This window comes from Staurois parvus, unplaced genomic scaffold (assembly GCF_062004578.1).
Source record: "Staurois parvus isolate SC_StPar_1 unplaced genomic scaffold, SC_StPar_1.0 ptg000117l, whole genome shotgun sequence".
In the NCBI taxonomy this organism is placed as follows: domain Eukaryota; kingdom Metazoa; phylum Chordata; class Amphibia; order Anura; family Ranidae; genus Staurois; species Staurois parvus.
This window is the reverse complement of record NW_028317913.1, coordinates 1,477,399-1,503,735: the sequence shown is the minus strand read 5'-3', so window position 1 is coordinate 1,503,735 and position 26,337 is coordinate 1,477,399. Positions and strand designations below refer to the sequence as shown.

Sequence of the window (26,337 nt, the reverse complement as noted above, 5' to 3'; positions counted from 1 at the left end):
TCTCATTTATTTTTATGAGGACTACAGTTTATATCTTGAACGCCCATGTACAGTCAGAAAATGGCTTGCATCAGAAGAAGGTTGCTGATGGATTTCCTGACTGCACCGTTTACTATAATGCTATTACCATCCAAAATATTGTACATACCAAAAAATGTACATAGCATACATAACTCTAATAGACATATAATGACTAAATGTAATAATTGTTTATGTGCTTTTGCTCTTCAGCTGAGCCACTACTTGGACATTGTGGAGGTGAACATTGCACACCAGATCTCGCTGCGCTCTGAAGCTTTTTTCCATGCTATGACCTCCCAGCACGAGCTGCAGGATTACCTCAGGAAGACTTCCCAGGCTGTCAATATGCTGCGTGACAAGATTTCTCAGATTGACAGAGTCATGTGTGAGGGATCTCTGCAAATCCTTAGACAAGCCCTGACCAGGAACAACTGCATTAAACTGTATAATAAACTTAAATTAATGGCTACAGTGCACCAGACTCAGCCAACTGTACAGCTGCTGTTATCTACTTCAGATTATGTTGGGGCACTGGACTTAATAGCAACAACACAGGAAGTCTTACAGCAGGAGCTTCAAGGCATTCACTGTTTTCGGTATGTGCTTTTATTTTATTCTCTTAAGGCTCAGTTCACACTAGCTTTGTAAGCAGGCGTTTAAGGGGCTTTTTTTAACGCTCCTCAACCGCCTATGAAAGTTATATACATGGCAGCATGCAGTGTTGTTCACACTGAAGCGTTAAAAACACTCCCCAAACGGCTGTCTAATGCCTGTCAAACGCTATAGGGGCATTTGGGAAGGAGTCAAGTGTGAACAAGCCCTAAAGCCAAGCTCAAATCACTCAAAAATACACATGGAAGTGCATTATAGGCAAAACAGACTGTGTACAGGGCTTCAGTTTTTCCCTCTAGCATTGTTGCGGTACATCAGTCCACATGACTGCTGAAAGTAGATTTTTACTTAACCACCTCCCGCCCACCATATAGTAATATGATGGATTCAAGGTGGTTCTTTCATTTTGGGAGGACGTCATATGACGTCCTCCCGTTCTAACCGCGCATGCGCGGCTCCCAGAGAGTGCGGCGATTGGCGGTGTGCTGTGTCCCTCAGACACGGCGGATCACCAATCCATGGAAAGAGCCGAAGATGTCGGCTCAGTCATGTGATTGGCTGTGTCCAATCACAGCTGATCACATGTAAACAGGGAAATGCCGGTTATTGGCATTTCTCTCCCCACGAGCTGTCACGCTGACAGCTTGTGAGGAGAGGAGAGCCGGTAATCGGCATTGCTCGGAGGGGACATAAACTGATCATCAGAGCACTGATGATCAGTGTGCCCTGATGTTCTGTGTAGCCCCAGCAGTGCCACCTATCAGTGTCCATCAGTGCCAGCTGTCAGTGCCCATCTGAGCTGCCTTTCAGTGCCCATCAGTGATGTCTGTCAATGCCCATCAGTGCCACCTACCAGTACCTCCTCATCATTGCCCATCAGTGCCACCTATCATGTCCATCACTGCAGCCTCATTAGCGCACATCAGTGAAGGAGAAAAATCACTTATTTACAAAATGTTACAACAAAAACTAAGAAACTTTTTTTTTTTTCTTCAAAATTTTCAGTGGTTTTTGGTTTAAGAAAAAAAAAAAACCTAGAGGTGATTAAATACCACCAAAATAAAGCTCTATCTGTCACAAAAAAAATTTAAAAAAGTTCATATGGGTACAGTGTTGTACCCACACGACCGTGTCATTCAAAGTGCGACAGCACTGAAAGCTGGAAATTGGCCTGGGCAGGAAGGGGGTATAAGTGCCCTGTAGACTAGTGGTTAAAATACAGTGGTCTGGTAATCCCTTGATTTGTAGACTGTGTCATCATACAGATGACATCATGCATCCACCACTCACCATCTTTTACAGCTGGCCTAAAGGTCCTTACTCTCTGGCAGGCTCCTCTTGCACTCTTTTCGCTTGAATTCTGTGTATAGATAAAGAAAAATTAAAAGTTTTGGACATTTTATTCTGTTTTGGTACTTTTTTAATGTTTTTTCATTTTACTTTTCAAAGAAAAATTATATTTAATAACATCCATGTGGTTGCACTGTCTGCATTCAGGGATCTGCACAGATGTTAGACTGGGAGCAGCAGCTGTGTCTGTGCAGCCGCTGCATCCCAATTGACATAAATGCAACTGCATGCAAGAGGGTGCACGGGGCAACTGTGCATCACTGTATGGGAAAAACACGGCCCTCACACAGTTGTATTCTTAAGTATGACCTTGTGAATGAGGCCTTTAGGTTTCTTTTTTTTTTTTTCTTTTTTTTGTGTCGTGGTTGTATGTGCTTTTGCAGGGAGGCATACATATTTAATCAATACCATTCTGTATATAAAAAAAAAAGGACTGAGATTTCCTTTCCTCTCCCAACTCTTGCTGCACCACACCACCACAGTGAGACCAATAAATTGAAATATTAATAAGATTGAAGCATGAGACTCTGGCTTTTAGCAACTCGTTTGCCTGTCTTGTGATAGATATGAGAATGCAAGAATAAGTCTCTGATGGCCAACATCCAGGGGTATTGGGTTCAATAGATTCTCTTAAGAATGCATGCTACTTTGCCGATTTGGTGATCCCCATGTCACAAATACCCAGTATTTCCAAACATGGGGAAGTATGTGAACTTGTTCCTTACTCCCAGGATGTAACATGGATCTTACACAGGGGCTAGACTCTCTATTCTCACAGCTGAGTGGCTTAGCAGGTGAATGTAGCATAGGTAAGCAGCAGTGGATGGCTGGTCAAGAGAACTTGGCACTTGGCCAGCTTCAGGGGTTTTGCTGCATAGTTATCAATGTCTCCCTTTGCTTGCTTTAAAATACTGCTCTTTTTATTTTTTGTTCTCCTTCACTCAATGCTGTATCATGTAATGTCTACGTTTGTTCCCATACAGTGGGTGGTGTCATGACTGCAGCAGCATTAATAGTGCGTGTTACTGGCAACACACTCCTTTTTATGAGCAAAGCTTGGCTACACTTTTATATATACTCCTTTACAACACCACAATGAATTGGGTAAACGTTGTACACAAGTAGTGGACACATCCACAAGTTTCATTTTTGTTCTGTTTTTTTTTTTTTTTTTTAATGCACAAAGACCAGTTTTAGGTAGATCCTTGCAGAGCGGCTAGGGGTAATGTGAAAAAGCCAGGAATTAAAGTTAACCTGTTACTTTCTTAAACAAATCTAAACTGCATTTTAATGTAGTAGAATAGGCCTCTCTGACCACCGAAGTCTCCCAGCCTCCCTCTTTTTCAGATTCTTGGGCATTTGACACTTTGTGAAGTGTTGGATGCCTGTGTCGCCCTCTGCATGCTGGGGTACCATCATCTTGCAGTTTACTACTTCATGTGTCACAGATATGGACTAGTATCACTGCGCACATATATTCTTGTTCTTGCTCAGTAACTTGCCGTGTATTGAAGCATGACAGCCTGGGGCTTGCACCTTGAGAAACAAGTCAGCATTTTCCATATTTCTATTCATTCAATTTAATACCTCCTTCTTGCCTATCTCTTTAGAACCCACTTTACTGTTTTATATGTCTACATATTTACAGCACTTTTCCATGGTAAAGGTCTCTGTAGATGATAACATTGCCGCATTCCAAGTAAAAGTCATTTTTTTTTTTGTTTGGAATTTGCTGAGCTGTATTGTTCTTTCTATTATTGCTGTGTCTGTAACTTTCTAAAAACAAATGTCCTCTTCGTGTAATATCATTTTTCTTCTGGAGCAGTTATGGTTATGTGTTGTTACTTTTGCTGTCTGATTATTTTAGACTCGCTTGTCTTTGTTGCACTCTTAGATTTACATTTTAATGTTTTACTCATTTTCTAGGTTGTAAGTTTTAAAGTACTCATTTAACAAGATATTATTGTGGCTAAATTATGAAGTTCTGTTTTGTAGAAGAAGCAAATGGAAATTAATTTTATGTACATTTCTAGCAAGCATCAACTTTGTTTTTAGGGAGCAGTTTTTCTTTTCAGAATGAAAACTATAATATTGATAGAATTGCTCTATGAAACCTTCTAACTGATACCACACATATATTGGAATGTACGCATTGTGTGTTTTGTACACAGAAAATAGTGGACATTTACCTAATTTACTGGTCTACAAAGACAGTCATGGCTTCTAATTTAGACATTCTGTGCTTATTTATTCTTCATTTTGTAGCAGAGCAGTTTATGACTGTAATGTCTGTGATATCCACGGAGACATTCTGAAGTCAGAACCAATATTTGTTACAAAAAAAAAAAAAAAATCAGTGCAGAAATCAGCTCTGCAACCAATAAATAGACACATTTAGAGTTAGTAAAAAGTGAGAAGGCACCCGTGCAAAGAAGCTAGGTTCCAGGATCCCACCACCGTATAGGTTTATGAAGCTGCTTTTGGACAGAGTGGAGAGGGATTAGAACACCTATTAGGTTTTTTTTTTTTTTTAGGGAAGAAAAGGACAATACCAAATTTTGAGTTGTACCCAGAAAAGTAGAGGGGAAATCTTCCAATGGGATTACCTTAATTTGCAGGGATTTCCTCTCGCTTCCTGTTTTAGCTATGGAAGTAAATCTCCCCAGTGGGACAGAAATAGCAAAAAAAAAATTCTAACATGGGTTATAACCTTCCCTTACTCTATCCAATATGAAAAAAAGTTTTGCCTATAGTTCTACTTTAATTGTTACAGTGTACATGTTTAACTACTTGCTGTCCAGCCACTGTATAACTATGGTGACACAGCCCCGCTGAATCGCGTACCTGTGGTTGGACACAACGTGGTTTTGTCAGCAGGTCCTGTCCAATGATTCATGGCTGAGACCAGCTGTGTCCAATCATAGCACAGAGCCCTGTGTTTACAAACACACAGGGCACTGTACACTGATCAGCAATCTGAATGTTTCTTTTCCCTGCAAAGCAGAAATAACATAACACAGATAAGTAAAAGCAGCACACATTACATATTGTTAGGAACATACCCCTTGATTGCCCCTGGATTATAATCCCTTCCCAGCCAGTGTCATCAGTACTGTCTGTGTACAGTCTAATCACTGATCACTGTATTCAGATCACTGTATTCGTGTCACTTGTGTCAGTTAGTGACACTCCCAGATAGCATCTGTTAGTGCCAGATTACCCTTCACGCTATCACAGTCACTCTATAAGTCGCTGATCACCGCCATCACCGGTATAGAGTCCTATCTGCATAAATTCACGTTTATATGCCATAGTTTGTAGATGCTATAACTTTCACACAAGCCAATTAATTTACACTTCTTGGTATTTTTTTTTTTTTTTTTATACCAAAGACATGTAGTGGAGTACATTTCAACCTAAATTTATGAAGAAATTAGATTTTTTTTTTTTCTTCTTTCGGATATGTAGTAAATGTTTGTTCAAATTTATTTATTTATTTTAATATCACAAAAAAAGCCCAGTGGTGATCAAATACCACCAAAAGAAAGTGTGTGAAAAAAAATGATAAAAATGTAATTTGCATACAGTGTTGCATGACCATGCAATTGGCAGTTAAAGTAGCACAGTGCTGAATTGCAAGTAATTGCCCTGGTCATGAAGGAGGTAAAACCTTCCAGAGATCAAGTGGTTAAAGTATTTTTTATGATTTTTTTTTTTCCAAGTTTTTAAAACTCTTGGACGTAAATGTTATTTTTTTTATAGTATTATAGTAAATGTAGAGATCTGTAGATTACCTTTTTTTGTGAACTTTGTTTCTCAGCCTCGTTCAGCTTAATATATAATTTATTTTTTATTTATTTTTTTTAATTTAACCAGCAGGATGAACAAAAGAAAATTAATTTATATCTCCATCCACTCACTTGATGTGGATGGGGAAATTCCTCATGGTCATGGTATTCTGACAGCGAGTACATTTCTCTGCTGTCAGATTACACTCATCAGTGCCGGCGTAGATTGAAATACATTTCCAACAGGCTGGTTGTACACAAGTCAATTGATGGACTTGTGTACAATGAGCCTGCTAATACATGGATCTAAATTTGGTCAGTCCCGGCTGAACTGGCTGCATTTCAATCAATATGTGGCTGGAATAAAGCAAAAAAATGTGTTAGATTTGGTTAGAATGGAGAAGGGATAGAACAACTGTAAGGTGTTTATTTTGTATGCGCTCTCGATAGCGTGTATTACTTTCACTTATTGTCCTGATCACCGGTGTCACTGGGAAAGAAAGTTGAAGGTAAATCCAAATTTAAAATCTTCCAATGGGGACACTTGAAATTTCCCTAATGAGACACTTTTGTCAAAAGAAAAAACTGGCATAATTTTGAACCCTCCCTATTCTATCCAAACTTTAGACAGAACTTTTTGGCTTTGAAAATACAATCATTCAGATATATCAGCTACATAGGGAGTGTTTTTTGTTTTCAATATTTCGACCAGAACATAGATTTGCATTGTGGGAGGGAGTACTATAATGAGCACATATGTCCAATTACAAACTACTTAAATTGTTTCAAACTTTACCATACATCAATAAGTTTATTGATGTCAAACTGATCTTGTGTGTTTCTCTTAAAATCATTGTAGAAATTGTAGATTTATTTTAAAATTTGTTTCATCTGTCAGAGAAGCTTCATGATTTTAGATTGTTCTTCTCTTAGATATTTTGGTTGACTATTGGGGTTTAGAATGTATTACTGGTTCATGTTTAACTAATGCTTTTTTTGTTAAACTCAACAGACACCTTGGGTCACAACTTTGCGAACTGGAAAAGCTTATTGATAAAATGATTATTGCAGAATTTACATCATATGCTCAAAGCGACTTAAACAGACCTTTGGATGAAGACTGTCAAGTCGTAGAGGAGGTATGCAGATTTTTACTGCAAAAGCTGTGGATGATTTTTCTTTTTTACATTTATTTACTTGAAGTATTGCTAAGCCAAACAGTGCACACTAATAAATATATATAATTTATTTTCATTTTAACCCAGTGGGCTAAACGAAAAAACTGACAGCTCAGGAGGAGCCGCTGTACTAAGTATCTGTTGGTGTATAGGAGATCCATTGCGCTGTATGTATTTCATACACAAAGTATTGAAACTAGCTGTACTGTGCTCCCACATATAAACCATGAATCAAAAAAATGCAGTGCAGTACTATAAACACAAATAAAGTGCTAAATAAATCCAAAGTGCATATGTGAATACAATTGTGCTTTGTGATAATATGTGCTACATCAAAATAAATATCAACACATATATGTAAATAAACAGCATATACCAGTGCTAAATAAATAGTGTATTCAAATACCAAATGAATCGTATATAAATGGTGAACTATTCCTTTAATGCTGCAAAATCTTCACATGTGCTTATGCGATATGTCTCTTGTGCATCATATAGCAAATACCATCAAACAAGTGTTCCAATGTTATGGTATCAAAATGCTGGTGAATTGTCCCTTTAAGACCGCTGTGCTCCAAGTGAATTTGTGTAATCACTTTACTACGTATACATATACGGTGCTCCTGTGTCACCCCTTAGTTTATATCCACCTCCAGCACACTATTGCACACACCTTCTGGTTTGACCTGAATACTCAGGTCAAACTGCGCTTTTACCTTTTAACCCGGGAGGGTATGCTGGTACAAAGATCTCCACCTGCTTCAGCACATCTAAGGGCCTGATGAAGTCACATGTTGTGACGTAACGCGTAGACTCCTGATGAAGTCACATGTAACGTAACGCGTTGGGTACGCCGATGACATCAAGCTGTAAACCAGAAGTGTACGTACCACCATTTTGAATAAGGGATCCATGTAATTTCATTCACGAAAAAACACTGTACAGAGTTCTTAATCCTGTAGTGTCCCAGCTAAACACTTACAAATGTGAGTGCATTTTAACAATATTTTAATAAAGTTTAATACATTTTGGCTATACGTTACTATATGAAGCGTTTTTTTTTTTTTTTTCCTTCATTTATCTGTGGAGCGTTTTGGAGATTAGATGTGCTGAAGGAGGTGGAGATCTTTGTACCAGCATACCCTCCCGGGTTAAAGGAAAAGGCGCAGTTTGACCTGAGTATTAAGGTCAAACCAGAAGGTGAGAAAAATAGTGTGTCGTAGGTGGATAAGCACTAAGGGGTGACACAGGAGCACCGTATATGTATACGTAGTAAAGTGATTACACAAATTCACTTGGAACACAGCGGTCTTGAAGGGACAGTTCACCAGCATTTTGAGACCATAACATTGAGACACTTGTTTGATGGTATTTGGTATATATTGCACAGGAGACATATCGCATAAGAACATGTGAAGATTTTGGAGCATTAAAGCGACAGTTCACCATTTTATACTAACTATCTGTTAGTACAGCGATCTCCCCTGCTGTGCTATTGTGTTCTGACAGGGGGACGGATCAATGTTTACCTGTCCACGTGGCCAGCAAGAGAAATCTTCCATCTCTGCGAGAGCTAAAGGCACCACTGTTGTTCAGTATATCTGTATAGTGTAGCGTGTCCCCTTCCAAGTACTATGGTTCCTTCCGCAGACCCCTCTGTCACTACAGGACAAAATAGTCATGTAGATTTAGCTTGGAGGAACCACAGTGATTGCTGGGGACACGCTATCCAACATACCCAGATGTGTTGAATAGCTTTGGTGCTAGTTTCACAAGTAAGTAATTCAGCCTATACTTTTACTGAGTGACTCTCACTGAATTTGCCTGTCATAACGTCTTGTTAGCTCTACTGGGACTAGAGTTCTTTTAGCTCATGATACAGACTTGTTCAGCTGTGGTTTGATGAGGAGAGGTGGCCATGCGCAGCTCCTAACTAAAATGACCTAGTCTCATATTAATTGTGGTGGGTCAGCTTTTCAAGTACAAAGTACATTTGTTGCCTCTTAGCATCACTGTTTAATGAAAATATTGGGTTGGCAGGGTTTCTGAGTGGGATATTTTTTTCTTATGATATAGATTTCTACTTTCCCTGTAAAGTGGAAAATTCCCCCAAAGAAAACATTTTCTTGAGCAAATTTTTGGAAAGCTGCAACAGTAATAAAATGCAGTCTTCGTTACCTGCACATACTTTTTGTTGTCTTTCATCCCTAAAATCCTGGGCATTCTTATACAAATATGGAAAAATCATTCTGTTTTTACAATCAGATTGCTGCAATGTCTGCACAAGTCAACCTAAGCTTAGTGGATTGGGTGCAATGGAACAGCAAAATTCCTGTTTCCTAAAGCTTCTTTCAGCTTTTATTTGCATTACCTGCACATACAACCTTTGTATGCAATGCATGTAATACTTTGAAACATGACTGCAGGGTCTAAAACGTAATAAGAAATGCATCTACCAAATACCAGTTGCCTGGGTCCCAAGCTGTGTACTGTACCCTGACATTTTGAAGCTATTACTGAACATTATTTGTAGCTACTGTATATTGAGTCATTTGCCACTTACCTTTAGTGGAGCTTTGAGTGAAAATTGCAGCTTGCGCAAACTGATTTTCTGAAGGTCATAATTTAAAGGTACAGACACGGACATGTTAACAAATTTTTCCTTTCCTCTCAGGAGAGGCTGGTGTCATTGGTGTTTGGGCTGTTAAAGCTACGGAAATTGGATTTTTATGAGATCTATGCTCACGAAATGATGGCATCTGCAAAGAACATCATAAAACAGGTACTAAGTATTGCCTTTTGTTGTGGAGAAGTAAGACTGCGAAAAATGTAAAGGCGCTGCCACTTTGCCCATGCAGAGGGCCCACTGACTCCATTTATACACACCTTGCCTGGCTGTGATGTAGGAAGTAGTGTGGGGGGAGCGCCTGTAAGGTGGGTGTAAACGATAGAAAAGGGTACATTCTTTAATTAAACAGATCATAAAATAGATGTTGGGACAACTACTGCTACTTGGTGAACCATAAAATTACACATTTAGCAGAATTGCAAATTGCAAGAGATTCCCCATTCAATGGCTAACCTTAGTTTTCACTGACACAATTGTAACATTTTGCATTCAGAGCTAAAATGTATCTATTAAATGTTGTTTCTCTTGGTACTTTAGTGGATAACTTTTTTTACGTTTTCTATTTCTACCCTTTAGTGTGTGGTGAGCACAGTTTCCCAGATCGATGAAATAGATTCTGAAGTTGTCACTAAGTAAGTGTTTCTATTGTTGATGATGATACAATGTAATACATAATGTATCAAAAATATATAGCCCTGAAGCCTCTGTACATAAAGCTGTGTGACATTTTTTAAAATAACTACTTGTTCTGGGACTAAATTTGGTGTTCCAATCCACTTGTCCCTCATGACAATCTACTTGTCCAGATAAAAAATTTTTTGACCCAAACAATATTTAAATCCAAGGTGATTTTAAGAACGTCTGGGGCTTTTAAAAACAAAAGGTGCTTTATGGCAACTTAAACATGTAATCATTTTAACATTGCCCTGTTTATCTCCTCTTCCCCCTCTCTCCAGCTCCTCACCCAGGGACTAACAGGGAGGGGAGAGACCTTGCAGTGTAATGAGCACTGATTGGGTGGTCGTCGGGGAAGGGGAGTGTCGAGCTTATCCTTTATCCCTTTCCCTGCCAAAGCCTTTTTTGCACGTTTAAAAAAATCATTGTAGACCTGAAGATTACATAAACCCCCCAAACAGGATATATTTTCTGAAAGCAGACACCCTAGAGATTAAAATAGTAGTAGTTCCAATTTTTTATGTCGCATGATATTACTAAAAATTTCAGTAACAAATTTAATTTTTAGGACACAAAAAAAGCAAATTACAATATTTTTTTGGAAAATATAAAAGATGAGGTTGCATCGAGTAAATCGATATCCAACATGTCAAACCTTAAATTTGCGTGCGCTTGTGAAATGATGATGGACATCAGTACCCTTTATTTTCTATAGGCGACACTTTTAAAGCCCCTTATAGGTTATCAGTATAGTGTTACGGAGGAGGCCTGGTGCTAAAATTATTGCTTTCATCCTAGCATGTGCTGTGATATGTAACGTGTATTGCAATCAACGTTTTCATACGTAGGCACCTCAGTGTGTGCTTTTACATTTGTATGTGCGTATATGTAGGGGGTCTCAATTTTGAGGGGGGGGGGGGAATGTTATGTGCCTGGGTGTAACTTTCATTTTTTTATAATTAAAAAAAAAACTTTGATGTTTTTTGGTGACAGGTTCTCTTTATTGAGACATCCAAGGTCTAAAAGACCTCCAATGTCTCCCCTGTACTACCTGTATTACACTGAATGTAATGCAGGGTACATCGCACTGCATTACATTCTTTCCCGGCCTCCATGTCAATGGGGACTTGGAAATGACATCATAACGTCACTTCCGGGTCAGGACAAGAATTAAATCAGGAACTGCACCAAGGTTTATTTAATGCATGGATTTGTATACATTTAAGTGCTGTTTCTGAGGTGTAACCTGCTTTCTTTTATCCAGTCTTCAGATTCACACTGCCCTGCTAGGTAGCACAGCCATTATAGCTTAGACACTTTCATAGCCCCAGTCTCTGATTAGACCATAAAGGAGCAGCCTCGCAATGATGACTTCATTCCTTTGCTCACTGTTTTTCTCCACCTGTCAGTAAGTTCTTGTCAGCACATGTACACTGCAGCAACCTTGATTGGCCTCTAGTGCTGTCACTCTTCCAGTTTACAGTACTTGATATTATAAGAGGCGAGATTCCAAGTCAAATTTAGACACACTAATTGCATTTTAATGTAGATTTCATGATTTTTTTTCAATTTTAATAAACACAACTCTTGTTTATATCGGCTGGAGTGCATCTTGAATTACTCCTGACTGACCTCCGAGAACACAAAAATCGGTGTTTCTTATTGGCTGGAAGAGCTTGTTCACACAATGTTCTTTGAGCTGTGCTTTTCTGCACCCCACTGCTCTTATATTGTAAACAGGCTTCACAAAGAACAGTTCATGGTGTGAACAAGCCCTAATATAAATGTGCACAAAATTCACATTTCAGCACCACCTGGGCATTACATATTTGTCTCTACACATGCATGTATTTTGACACCATGTATGATAATAGTGGTAGATATTTCCTTTCAATTACCAGGCTGCTTATGAACTCCCATGGTTGTGTATATATAGTCACTTTGGGAACTGTGTGTATATATAAATTGTAATATTCACGCTCCTGTTTAGTGCAGTATTACTTTCTTGTGATGAATAAAAAAATGTATTAATATTTTTGAACACCGCAAACATTTTGTTCTTGAATCTTAAGGCTGTCGGTGCACAGTGTACCCTCTGACACATAAGTGTGTATTATTATTTATAGATTAATTCTGGCTGGGCATCCTGGGGAATAAGCTGCTCTGCAGTAGTTGAACTGCTTGCTGCATATACTTTTGTGGTTTCCTGGTAATAGCTTGAAATCAAAATTAAATGGCTTGAAAGCTGTGGACCAACTGAGGTTTTGTTTTGTTGTCCTGAAAACTAACATTAACCTGACAGCATTAAAAGATCTGTAAATCCAGAGTACCGCAGGTTATGTAGTGAGCAAAAGATTTGGGTTTTTTTTTTAACACATTGTGTTCAGGTCTCCTGCAGATAGATTGCAGAGTCCCATCCAACAAGCACTCTAGAAGTAATGTTTTCTATGCAGCCATGTGTGTGTTCACTTTTGATTTGGGTAATTTAATTACTAAGGACCCATAAAAAGTCGGAAATGTGGTATAGATGACTTGCAAATAGAGAAGAAAAATCTTCAGAATGATATATTGCTTATGTTAAAGTCTAAGATCACTTTTTTTTTTATTCCAGCTCCCCTATGTACCATTATTGTACAGTACTTCTGCTGCAGAAACATAAAAGCTTTCTTTGATTTTTAGAACAAGGCCTTACCTTAGCCCCTGTTGTGTTCCATATAGAAAAGTTCCTGACTTCCTGATATGTAGATTTGGGACGTTGAAACTAGGGATGCACCGAAATTTTGGTGGCCGAAATGTTTTGTCCGAAAACACCCCTATCGGCCTGTGGCCAATATGAAAATAAGCACCGATATAGGTGCTGAAAATAACTTGTTGATCTCCGCCTGAGAAACCATCGAATGATCCCGGCGCTGGGCATAGAGATAAGTGAAGATGGCCTCCACTCATCTCTATGCCCTTGGAGAACCGGAGTGACTTCACTTCAGGTTCCGGCGCCTATGTAAACAAGGTCTTTTTTTTTTTTTCTAAAGCACTAGATCAATGCTTTTTTTTTGTCTAATGCTTTACATTGTAGAGGAGAAATGTGGGGTCTTATTGACCCCGATATCTCTCCATAAAGAGGACCTGTCACTACTATCACAAGGGATGCATGCATTCCTTGTGATAGGAATAAAAGTGATGTAATTTTTTTTTTTAAAGGGACAGTGTAAAAAAAAAAAAAAAATTAAAAAGAAAAAAAAAAAGTTTAAAGTGCCCCCGTGCTTGTGCATAGTGGTGAATTCATACGTAGGCCACACCCACATATGTAAACTGTGTTCAAACCACACATGTGAGGTATCGCCACAAACGTCCGAGCAAGAGCAATAATTCTAGCACTAGATCTCCTCTGTAACTTTAAACTGGTAACCTGTAGAAATTTTTAAAGCAGCACCCATGGAGATTTTTAAGTATTGTTCCACGAGCGTGCACAATTTTAAAGCATGACATGTTTGATATCTATTTACTTGGTGTAACATCTTTCATATTTTACAAAAAAATTGGGGTATATATTGTGTGATTTTTTTTTTTTTTCTTTTTTTTTTTTTCTTTTAATGTAATGTATCTTTTTCCAAAAAAATTGTGTTGTAAAAATAAATTTTTAAAAACTGTCCGTTTCGGTTTTCGGCCAAGTGCATCCTGAATTTTTAGTTTCGGCACCAGAATTTTCATTTCGGTGCACCACTAGTTGAAACCAGTAAGACATAGGAAGCAGTTCATCAGTCGACCTCATTAGCGGATTGTAAGATCGAAAGAACAGGGCCCTCAAACCCCACGTGTATTGTATTGTTACTGTATTGTCTCATGTACTGTCCCCCACTATATTGTACAGAGCTGAGCAAACGTATTGGCGCTATATAAACACTATATAATAATAATTAGCGCACACACACCCTATTTTTGCACGGCATCCCTCCAGGTGTGCATTTGCTTGGCTTGTCAATGTAGGATGCCACAGCTGCTATGTTTGCACGGTATCCCCAGGGTCCCTCCAGACAGGCCCGGGCCACATGCTAAACTCTTTGGGGCTGCATGCGACCCACAGGCTTCATTCAGGCGAGCTTTCTCAATGGCATGGGTAGCAGTTAGCTGTAAAGCACTTTCCAGGTCCAGAGTCGCTGACATTGCCTTAGCACTTGCCCTTTCTTTGAAGATTCCCTTATTGAATGGGACAGTTGGGTCAAGCATTAGGAGCTACTGTTACTCATTTGTGTAGGTCACTAGACACCTTTACTCCGTGTCTCAGTTTTTGCCTCAAAAAGGAATAGCACTGTGGGTCTCATCTGCTGGCTCACACACTTCCTATGCACTCTTTTCCACCATACAGAGTCAGACATCTCCCTGCTGCTGCTCCTACGTGTGAGTGCCACATTGAACTTTGCTCTTACATCCATTCCTGGGGCATGCCCACAGTGACTTTAGTCACCTCCTGACATCTGACCTTCATCTACCGGCTGTCCTGGTTTCATGAGTATCTGAGGCCATGCCTTCCTGCCACGTGATTGCAACATGACTGATTCTAAACACAAAGGGGTCAGTGTTGCTGTGCCAGAGCCCCTCAGCTTACTTTTTACTACCAACAGTGTCAGCACCTGCAGCCTTGAGTCCTGTTGCCCTCTGCTCTTGGAATCTGTCCCATCCTTTGAGTATTCAGTAGCTTCATTTGGTATAGCTGCATCCTCTGCTGTTTTGGTCTTTACTATGTAACGTCTTTATGGCCCAAGGTACTCTGTTATTTGCGGACTCTGACTGTAGAAGCTACAAGCCCGCATCCACAACCCCTTCTGCAGTTTTTCTTTGGGAAGAATCCACTCCTTTCTGCAGCTTGGTCGTGGCCAGCATTTTGCTCTCAGCACTGTCAAGGGTCAGGTTTCTGCCCTTTATATTCTGTTTCAGAGATGGCTGGCCTCTTATTCTTTGATCAAGACCTATTGTACAAGGGGTCTGCCATGTATCTCCCACCATCTATTCCCCTGTGACTCCATGGGATCTGAATCTGGTTCTCTTTGCTTTAGAAACTGCTGTTGGAACCAACTAGAAGCATTCCTTTTCCTCCTTTCACTTGCAAGGTGGTGTTTCTTCTAGCTACCACCTCTACAGTGCAAGTGTCTGAAATGGCGATCTTATCCTGCAAGGAACCCTTATTGACTTTGCATAAGAAAAAGCTGGTGTTGATATCCAAGGACTTTGTTCTTGCTTAATGTAGTTTCTGCCTTTTGCTTCAACAAGGACATTGTTTTTCTGTCCCTGTCTGGCTCCTGTTCAGCAAAAGGAATTTTCCCCCATTGTTGGGATGTAGTTCAAGCTGTGAGAGTTTGTCGGCTACTACTTTTCAGAGAGATGGAGTCTCTTATCATCCTAGATCAGTGGTTCTCAACCTTTCTAATGCCGCGACCCCTTAATGCAGTTCCTCATGTTGTGGTGACCCCCAACCATAAAATTATTTTCGTTGCTACTTCATAACTGTAATTTTGCAGTGGGAGGACTAGCGCCCCATCACTGATGTCAGTGGGATGAATAGTGTCCCATCGTTGGTATCAGTGGGAGGAATAGTGCCCCATCGTGGGTGTCAGTGGGAGGAATAGTGCTCCATCGTGGGTGTCAGTGGGAGGAATAGTGCCCCATCGTGGGTGTCAGTGGGAGGAATAGTGCCCCATCGTGGGTGTCAGTGGGAGGAATAGTGCCCCATCGTGGGTGTCAGTGGGAGGAATAGTGCCCCATCGTGGGTGTCAGTGGGAGGAATAGTGCCCCATCGTGGGTGTCAGTGGGAGGAATAGTGCCCCATCGTGGGTGTCAGTGGGAGGAATAGTGCCCCATTGTGGGTGTCAGTGGGAGGAATAGTGCCCCATTGTGGGTGTCAGTGGGAGGAATAGTGCCCCATTGTGGGTGTCATTGGGAGGAATAGTGCCTCATCATTGGTGTCAGTGGGAGGAATAGTGCCCCATCATTGGTGTCAGTGGGAGGAATAGTGCCCCATCATTGGTGTCAGTGGGAGGAATAGTGCCCCATTGTGGGTGTCAGTGGGAGGAATAGTGCCTCATCATTGGTGTCAGTGGGAGGAATAGTGCCCCATCATTGGTGTCAGTGGGAGGAATAGTGCCCCATCATTGGTGTCAGTGGGAGGAATAGTGCCCCATCATTGGTGTCAGTGGGAGGAATAGTGCTCCATCATTGGTGTCAGTGGGAGGAATAGCGCTCCATCATTGGTGTCAGTGGGAGGAATAGCGCCCCATCATTGGTGTCAGTGGGAGGAATAGTGCCCCTTCATTGGTATCAGTGGGAGGAATAGTGCCCCTTCATTGGTGTCAGTGGGAGGAATAGTGCCCCATCATTGGCATCAGTGGGAGGAATAGTGCCCCATCATTGGCATCAGTGGGAGGAATAGTGCCCCATCATTGGTGTCAGTGGGAGGAATAGCGCTCCATCATTGGTGTCAGTGGGAGGAATAGTGCCCCATCATTGGTGTCAGTGGGAGGAATAGTGCCCCTTCATTGGTATCAGTGGGAGGAATAGTGCCCCTTCATTGGTGTCAGTGGGAGGAATAGTGCCCCATCATTGGCATCAGTGGGAGGAATAGTGCCCCATCATTGGCATCAGTGGGAGGAATAGTGCCCCATCATTGGCATCAGTGGGAGGAATAGTGCCCCATCGTTGGTGTCAGTGGGGGGAGGAATAGTGCCCCATCATTGGTATCAGTGGGAGGAATAGTGCCCCATCATTGGTGTCAGTGGGAGGAATAGTGCCCCATCATTGGTGTCAGTGGGAGGAATAGTGCCCCATCGTTGGTGTCAGTGGGGGGAGGAATAGTGCCCCATCGTTGGTGTCAGTGGGGGGAGGAATAGTGCCCCATCGTTGGTATTAGTGACACAAATGATGGGGCACTATCCCTTCCACTGACACCAATGATACATACCTTGCTGACTCCTGCTCCAGCCTGGGCTCGCTCCCTCCCTCTCCCATCTACAACCTGCATACCTGGCTGCAGCAGCAAAATTTGCACTTACCTGTCAGCTGTCTTCCTTCTCTGGCCTCTCTCTTCACTCGCTCCTGCAGCTCCCTCGATCTTCTTCGATCTCCGCGCGCTGCCGCTCGGCTCCTCCTCTCCAAGCTCCACCTCCTCGCCGGTGATTGGCCGCCTGTGTGCCTCTCCTGAGCTACAGTTCCGGTGGCCAATCAGCGGCGAGGAGGCGGGGCTGTTGAGTGATCCCGGAGGTGTGGCCAGGTTACAGGGGCAGAATATCATCCCGCCCACAGATCGCCTGAGACAGGAGCGGTGTCTCGGTTCCTAAGACCATCGGAAATATGTGTTTTCCGATGGTCTTAGGCGACCCCTGTGAAATGGTCGTTCGACCCCCAAAGGGGTCGCGACCCCCAGGTTGAGAACCGCTGTCCTAGATGGATGTTGTAAAGCACAGGTGTCAAATACAAGGCCTGCTGGCCGAATCCGGCTCTCCAGGCCATTTCATGTGGCCCTTGCACCTCTCCTGCAGGTACCCTCTTTTCTCCGCCCCCACCTTGTCTCAGCAGTCAGTAAGCAGAGAGGAGAATAGAACTCCTCTGCCAAATCCTGCACCTCTCAGTGCAGCTGCAGCACCCCCTCATCTTCCTCACCTGGTCTCAACATTCGGCAGACTCTGGTAACTGACTCTACTCCTCCTCTGGTCCTCCTCCAGACCCTGCACTTTCTGTTTTCCAGCTCTGCCCCCCAAAGGGAGTGCATAGTGGTGTTAGGGAGGGTGTGGGATTCTTGACAACTGATGTAAGGGGTGGGGTGCTTTGGACATCTAGTCTTACATTTACAAGCGGCCCTTTGAGGGCAGCCATAATGCTGATACGGCATGCAATGAAATGGAGTTTGACACTCCTGCTGTAAAGGGTGCACCATTTTCTTTCTCTGCCATCTCTAGATGCCTTTAGACAGACCATCATCCAAGCATATGGTCCAGAGGACCAGGTTCCATTCTTTATTTTCAAGGTTCACTAGATCTGTAAGTGCTTCTCAGGCTTTTTGGCATCAGGCAACTGTTTCTCAGATTTCCAAGGCTTCCGCACGGTTTTCTGTTCACACGTTCTCTAAGTTCTACCAGGTGGACCTAAGGTCCTTCAGGCTAGATTCTCACGTGTGTGAAATTGCTCTGTTTTAGAGTACAATTCAGCGGTGTGTTTTTCAGATCTGGCTTCTGCATAGGTCTCTCTCTCGCATGCTCTCTCCTGTAGGACAAATTGCCATACTGATCTCTCTGCCACAGAAATACACTTCAAAAACACAGTGTAATCTGACTACATCTGAACACCCAATGCTGTTCCCATTCTACTTCATGCAGTACAAAACTCAGAACACACACGACCCTTTTTCAAAAAAGCACTGCGGATTGAATGGATATATGTGAATATCCTCCAGGAACACATTGCAGTTCTGTACTCATGCCAATCCGGCACCTAAAAACTCTTTCAAAACCGCACATGTGTGAACCGCGGCCTTTTTGAGCTGCAGGCAGTCTCCATTGTCTGCTTTGTTTTGGACCTGGTAACATTTGGTTGCTGTGTTGCCCACCGATCCATTGGATTGCTTTTCGATGTCCCAAAAGTTTAAGACATTCTGTGTCCCTCAGTAGAAATGAGAGAAAATAGGCTTTTGTACCTACCATAAAATCCTTTTCTTAGAGTTCAGGTCCCACTTTTTTGTGTTTATGATCATGCTGTCAGTACTGCTGGTAGTAGAAGGTGTTGCACTTAGTTGGCCTACAGTTTTGTTTTTTTTTCGTTTATCCAATCATCCTATAGGCGACAGTAAACGCCTAAAGTTTAGGACTTTCTGTATTCCTCAGTGGACTCCAAGGAAAGGATTTTACAGTGAGTACTGAAATCCTATTATTTTGTATATACTATGTGAGAGTACCTTTAGCCAGTAAGCCACTTAGACTAAGAATGTAATATTCATAATTTAAATTCATTTCTAGTGTTTGTTCATTAACTTTTGTAATAATAATCATATGCCAATGACATTTTTTTATTTATGTCAACACTATTTCATATTATGATTGTACAATTTATTTGCAGACTGGCTGACCAGATGAGGATGATGAATTTTTCCCAGTGGTTTGATCTGCTACAGAATATTTTTTCAACGTTTACAATTTTCCTTCAAAGAGTCAGGGTAAGGTGTATATATATCTCCCTGGAATTATATTATTAGAAGTATAATGACATAACCCTGCTTTTAGCATAGGTGGGTGGCATGCAATTTTTAAAGACTCAATGCCACCTCCATCACATCCTGTGCCTCCTGATCGCCAACAACCCAACATGGATCAGGAAAGTATATCATATTTACTTGTTTAAACTGATTTTTACATTTATTTAGTTACTTCATAGTTTCCATGCCTAGGCCAATGTCATACATCCCAGGAGTTTTCAGGAGGTGAGGAGGGGCTTTCTCAGCAAAGCACACCCTTCTGCCTGCATGTTTAAGCTAAGGGCAGATGGATTCCAGGAAGTAAATGCTACATAAATCACCTTCCCTTACTCAAGATGGCCACTGCCAGAAATGCTAGAGGGTGTATTTCAAAGTGATTTCTCAGCAAAATAAAGCATGGAGACATGGATGGATGGAGGAGCTTTTTATGAATATTATAAATGAATTAAATTGACCTTGTGGTTTGTGGCGCTCCACTTTAAGGCACCCACCCTGCGCAAACTCTGGTGTTTTGATGCTGTTGTAGCTTATTATAATTTGAATATTTATTTTGGCTTGTATTTACACAATTCATTGTACCCACAAGGGGGGAGGAGGGAGGGATTTAATTTTGGTATGTTGCAGCCTGATACTAGAGTTTAGGGCTGCAACAAACGATTATTTTCATAATCCATTAGTTGGCCGATTATTGTTTCGATTAATCAGATAAAAACTTCAAAAAAGTTTGTATCATTTGGTTAATATATACAGTTTGAAAAAAGACAATTTATTCTTGAATATCTATATGCAGTGGTAAATATAAATACCAAAGGTATATAGTTAGGGAACAAAATATCTAGTCCACTCTCAGAATAACAGACAGAATAGATATACAGGAGTTAGATAAAAAATGGAAAATAAAAAAACTGTGGCAAAAGTGACTGTGGAGCTCAATCTCAGTCTTTATGGAACTGAGATTGAGCTCTGCAGCCACTTTTGCACCAGTTGTTTTCTTATCCCGGATCACAGTCCTGTGCAATGTCCTTTTTTTTTTTGTCTCTTTCGGTCAGTTGACCATGTTGACCGCGCTTATGCTCATCAGGCGACGTTTTCCGGGAAACTATATATGCCGTCATAACCTCTGATACTGTATCTTGCAAAATGGCAAATAAACTGGCAGCTTCAGTCAGAGGCATCAGCTAAGCAGCACCAACAATTTGAAGCTCAGTAAGCTCTGAAATGGCTCCATATTATTGGCAGCACATGCAGTGAATGAAAAAAGTGAAGCTTCGCACCTGTTAGCTAGGTGTCTCATCATACAGCAGAAGCAAAAGAATGTTACATCGCTTTCACCACAAAACATGTCTTCCTTTTCACACCTGCAAATCCATGTAGTGTTTCCATATTTTTGTCTATATATACTGTTCAAGGTTGAATCTGGTACAGATCATCAGCATCCGGGAACAAAATTTTCATTTAAAGAGGAAAAACATGTAAAAAGACCTAAAACACTGTTTAGATTTTTTGATAGGATTTTAATATAATATTATGGATGACAGATTCTCTTGTCATAGGCAGGTAGCTTGACACAAGCTACCTGCGCCTGCTGTCACTTATGCTGGCCATGCACAAATAAATTTTTCCTGCAAAAATGTTTATTAAAAAATAGAACAAACATTCTTAAAATGGTTAGTGGGGTCAAATTGACTTCTGTTTTTTACCACAGTGATGGGAAAATTTGAAGGAGTAGAATAGAAAACTTTTCTCGATCAAATGGATTTTCAGACAGGATATGTGGATTTTCATTCAGAAGTTTACATTTCTTTTAAAACTGAATGTTGAAAGCAAGTAACTTTTTCAAATGACATTGGTCCATTCATCGAATGTACAAAGAGTTCTTTAATACTATCGTCCAGAAATGGATACATGTATGGCTGGCATAATACATGGCTGGCAGCAGCATGCTTTTTTTTAATCACCTGTCATGACTGGGTCAAAAAAACAAAATGTAGCCCTTTTATAGTAAAAAAACTGCAAATCACAACTATAAGGGGTTAATTTATACTGGGAAACAGCAAAAGTAAAATTATATAAGGAGGGTGGAGGAGGGGGATATAAATCTTTTATATTACAGAAGTACTAAAGGCTGAGACTTTTTTGCATGGATATAATAATTTGTAATAGAATATAGACAATACTGCTAACCTTTTGGTTTATATTTAATTGTAATGACTTGTATTGCCACCAGTCTACCAGCTTCTCTGGGTTCAGATGCTGATCTTCTCTTCACAGAGCCCTTAAAGTGATTGTGAACCTTGGCATTTTGTTTAACTACACACTTGTCATATTTACCTGCTCTGAGCAATGGTTTTGCACAGAGCAGCTCTGATTCTCCTCTTCTGGAGTCTCCCACTGGCACTTCTGGCTTCCCCTGCCTTCAGAATGCCCCTATAGCCAGCTACAAAGTATAGTATAAAGCAGCTTTTTTTCAACCAGGGTGCCCAGGGGTGCCTCGAGGTTTCTTCCAAGGGTGCCTTGGCAAAATGTCTAAAAATTGCCCAAAAATTGTATGCTAGCCAGCGGGTGGAACAAGCCTGCTTTTTTGTTACACAAAGCCACAGGTTTTCAATGTGCACCATTATGACCACCCAGTTGCTGGCATCCTGACAACCAATGACATCATCAGTTGATAAGAAGGATGTTGATTGCCTACATAGCATTCTTCTTTGACCCTCCCCTGCCCCTGTCCATCAGTGCTGGGGTCACATTAGCTCAGTAATGGAAAAAAACTGAGGGATAAGAGAAACCGTGGAATACGAGTACAAGTGTGCAAAAGTGTATTTGCTTTAGAAGAATAAATCGCCTGAAACATTGGTTGTCCTACATAAGTGGATGTTCTGTGTTATATAAAACTATTAGAATAGGTTTTTATATTTTAGAATGGGGTGCCTCAAGACTGTCCATAATATTAAAGGGTGCTTCAGGACTGTCCATAATTTTAAAGGGTGCCTTGACTGCAAAAAGGTTGACAGACACTTGTACAAAGTACCTCTATAGCAAGTTAAAAAAAACTAAAAAAACTTCTGACTTAGAATCACTCACTTCCTTCAGCTTCCTAGAACTACAAGTCCAAGGAGACATTACACTTCAAACATTCACAAGCTCTCAGGCACTTACTGACACGTATGAACGGTGTACTGAGCTGTATGTGTGCTGCACTGTAAACAAATACTGCATTCTGTATGCAGGCCAAATAATCGGCTGACCAACTAATCGATTATAAAAATAGTTGACAACTATTTTCATAATCGATTTATAATTGATTGTCGATTAGTTGTTTCAGCTGTACTAGAGTTTAAATGAATTTTTTTCTGATTAATCTACACTGTGTACCCCGTAATCACAAAGCGAAAACAGAATTATAGAAATATCTGATTTTAATAAAAAGAGAAAACTGAAATATCCCAAGTACTTAAGTATTCAGACCCTTTACTCAGTAATTTGTTGAAGCACCTTTGGCAGCAATTACAACCTGGAGTCTTTTTGGGTAAGACGCGGCAAGCATTGCACACCTGGATTAGGGAATTTTTTTGCCATTCTTCTTTGTAAATCCTCTCAAGCTTAGTCTTGTTGGATGGAGACTGTTGATGGACAGCCATTTTCAGGTCTTACCAGAGATGTTCAATAAGGTTTAAGTTCATCATCAGAACAGGAGGTGAGGCAAGTGGTCGTGGGGCGGAGCCTGAGTATGGCGGCGGAGGAGAGCTCAATGTAGGAGCTCTCGGACGGAGCTCCGTGTCCTGACCTCCCTAGGTCCCCTGTGATCCCCCCGAGACATGTGGATAGTCTGGTGACTTGCCTCTTACCCTGGCCTGGCGGCTCCCTGTGACGGAAAGTGGAGGTGTGCGGGGGGAGTGAGGAGAGTGGCTGGTGAATAGCGGTGAGAGAGCGGTTGGATGCTGGGAAGTCGGCGCGAGCACGTGACCGGCCGCAAAGCACTCCTGGGAGTTCGGGAAGCCGGCCGGCCGGCGTTCTGCGGTGAGAGAGCAGAACGGATCTGTCGGCTGGGGATCGGTGCATTCTCCCTCTATTCCCCTGAGACCCCCAGGGCATAAGGCAAGCTAAGAAGATATCCACTGAGCCCTGGTCAATAGAAGATTAAAGAGACTCTGAAGGGCCCCCCCCCCCTCCCTCCTTGAACAAAGACCCTATGTGACCTGAAGGAGAGAGCACTCAGCGGGGCCACTGGATGAAATAAACGAGGAGGGTGAGTGACTTTAAGTTGAAACCTTCTATACCTTAACTGTGATGCATTACATGGCTCCCAAAAGGGTAGCAGGGGGTAAGTGAAAGGGGGGACCCCCGGCGACTGCAAAAAAGGTGGAAAAGATTTGAGGACAGAACAGCCCAAAAAGACCAGCCGGGGAATAGTGCAGAGACTAGTATACAAGAACTTTGATTCTCTCCCCCCCCAATCCATGAATTTTATAATAGAAGAACAAAGAATAAAAGTTACAGAGAAAATGAAAAATAAAAGTGTAAAAGGAAGTGGGCTTAAAGGGTCCCAGACTGGTACAATTAAAAAATATACCTCCCAAGGAAACGTAACCCCAGAAAGATCCCAGAATAGGTCTGAAAGAGGAGAAGTTGATCTCAGCATGGAAAATAGCCCAAGAGTATCACTAGGCCTGGACACCAGCAATCAGCAAGCATTAGGAAATACAGAGACGGAAAAAGATTTACAAATACCTAATAAAAAAGAAATGGCAGAAATGTTTAAAGATCTGGAGAAAACAATAAAACAAGAAATGGTAAATATCCGAAGTGACCTGGGACACCTGCTGGTGAGAGTTGAGGAAACGGAGGAGAAAGTTAAAAATCAGACCCAGGCTATCTCTGAGCTTGAAAAAGTAATAATTAGCATAGGGAAAGCCCAAGAAAAATTGAAATATAAAGCTGAGATACAAGAAAATAGAGACAGGAGGAGAAACGTCATGATACGTGGGGTCCCAGAGAACTCTAAGGGAGAAAACCTGCAAGAAGTGGTTTGTAAAATATTAAATATTATAACAGACAGCACTGAAATGGAAAAGACTAAAATAGAAGGAATTTTCAGAAAAGGAAACATCCAGAGATATCTGGGGAAAGAAAGCCCGAGAGACATCATAGTTAAATTTTATGAGTTTCGAGATAAAGAAAAAATTTGGAAGAAGATAAAAGGGAAACCAGCTATTAAGTATGAAGGTGGTGATATACAGATATATGCGGACTTGGCCCCAGAGACTCTGTGGAGAAGGAGAACTTTGAGGCCCCTATTGGAAAGGTTAAAAGAATATAATGTGCAATACAGATGGGGGTCTCCTGAATGTTTAATAGGATGGAAAAATGGGGTTACGGCGCACCTCAGGTTCCCAGAAGATCTGAAACATTTTTGTGACAGTTTAAAAATACAAAGAATGGAGATTCCAGGCTGGGAAGAAGATCAATGGGAATTTAGAATGAAGAGAAAAGAGGATTGGCAACTTGTGGGGGGGAGGGGGCGGGGGGAGAGGGGGAGGGGGAGAGAGGTGGTGGAGGAAAGATAAGGCTTTTTTTTTTTTTTTTTTTTTTTGCTCTTTCCTCTACACTGGTCAGCCCTCACCCTACTGCCCCTGCCTTATGGTGCTGGAGATGAACTTAGGAGGGACCAGGGGAGCTATGAGGAGGCCGGACAAGGGGAAGGTCGTCCATGCCCAGAGTTTTTAGCCCAAGGACTAGATCAAAAGTGGAAGTTTCTTCCATAAATGATCAATAGGCAAAAGATGGGCCTAAAAAGAGGGGGGGGGAGGGGGGTGGGGGGGAGGGGGAAAGCTGGGGGGGGTGGGCAAGTGGGGAGGGGGGGGTATTTTTCCTGCAAAAAAAAAAAAAAAAGATACAAAAGCAAGTGAGAAGGGAGAAGAAGGGGAAGAGAAGATTTATGGAAGATGGAGGAGATTCAGTTTATAACATATAACGTAAATGGGTTGAACTCCCCTGGGAAAAGATTTAGACTGTTTAAAGAATTACATCATAGAGCAGCCTCAGTAGTATTCCTACAGGAGACACATCTTGAGATAGAATCGAACGTTAGGCTGAGATCCAGAAATCACCCAACATGGTATTATGCTGATTCCCCGGTTAAGAGAGCGAAGGGTGTTGCAATAGGTATGGCAAAGAATACTAGGTTTGAGCTGGAAGATAGAATGACAGACCCAGAGGGGAGATTCTTGTTCTTAAAGGGAAAACTACAGGAGATCGAATGTACACTGGCCAATATTTATTGTCCTAATAAAAGTCCAGAGATATATCTGAAAAAAGTGCTGAGGAAGTTGATGGACTTTAAAAAAGGCTGTTTGATTCTCGCAGGGGATTTTAATTTTTGTATGGACCCACAAAAAGATGCTACCTCCCATGTACAGAGAGAAGGAAGTAGGGCTCTGAAACTCTTGAAGAAAGAACTACATATAAGTCAATTAGTAGATGCCTGGAGAATTACACACATGCAAGATAGAGATTATACCTTTTTTTTCAAACATGCATAAGAGGTATTCAAGATTAGACCACATATTAATAGAACATCAATTAATTGACCACCTAGTTCAAATTGAAATAGAGACAATCTCTTTATCGGATCACGCCCCAGTTAGAATGAAATTGGAATGGGGGAAGGGGAAAACAGGAGGGCTGGGTTGGAAACTGAATGAGACACTATTAGTAGAAAACGAAATAGCCCAGAAAATAGGGGAAGAGATTGAACGGTATTTCCAGGAAAACGAGACAGGTGATGTGTCCATAGCTACAGTGTGGGAATCTCATAAGGCATACATAAGAGGAATATTGATAGCGATTGGGGCA

At 41.3% G+C, this 26,337-nt stretch overlaps 1 protein-coding gene across 4 annotated transcripts in view; it reads left to right on the top strand.

Annotated features, from left to right (window-relative positions):
• Positions 1-26,337, top strand: part of VPS54 (VPS54 subunit of GARP complex) — a 137,552-nt gene that overhangs the window by 47,826 nt on the left and 63,389 nt on the right. For all 4 annotated transcript variants that reach the window (XR_016311983.1, XM_089672003.1, XM_089672005.1 and 1 more), the window contains exons 7-11: positions 232-617; positions 6,784-6,910; positions 9,624-9,731; positions 10,155-10,210; positions 19,350-19,446. Coding sequence is in view for 3 of the 4 variants with exons in the window: in XM_089672003.1 (XP_089528129.1) it covers positions 232-617; positions 6,784-6,910; positions 9,624-9,731; positions 10,155-10,210; positions 19,350-19,446 (774 nt within the window). In the remaining variant the exon portion in view is untranslated. The remainder of the gene's footprint in view (positions 1-231; positions 618-6,783; positions 6,911-9,623; positions 9,732-10,154; positions 10,211-19,349; positions 19,447-26,337) is intronic.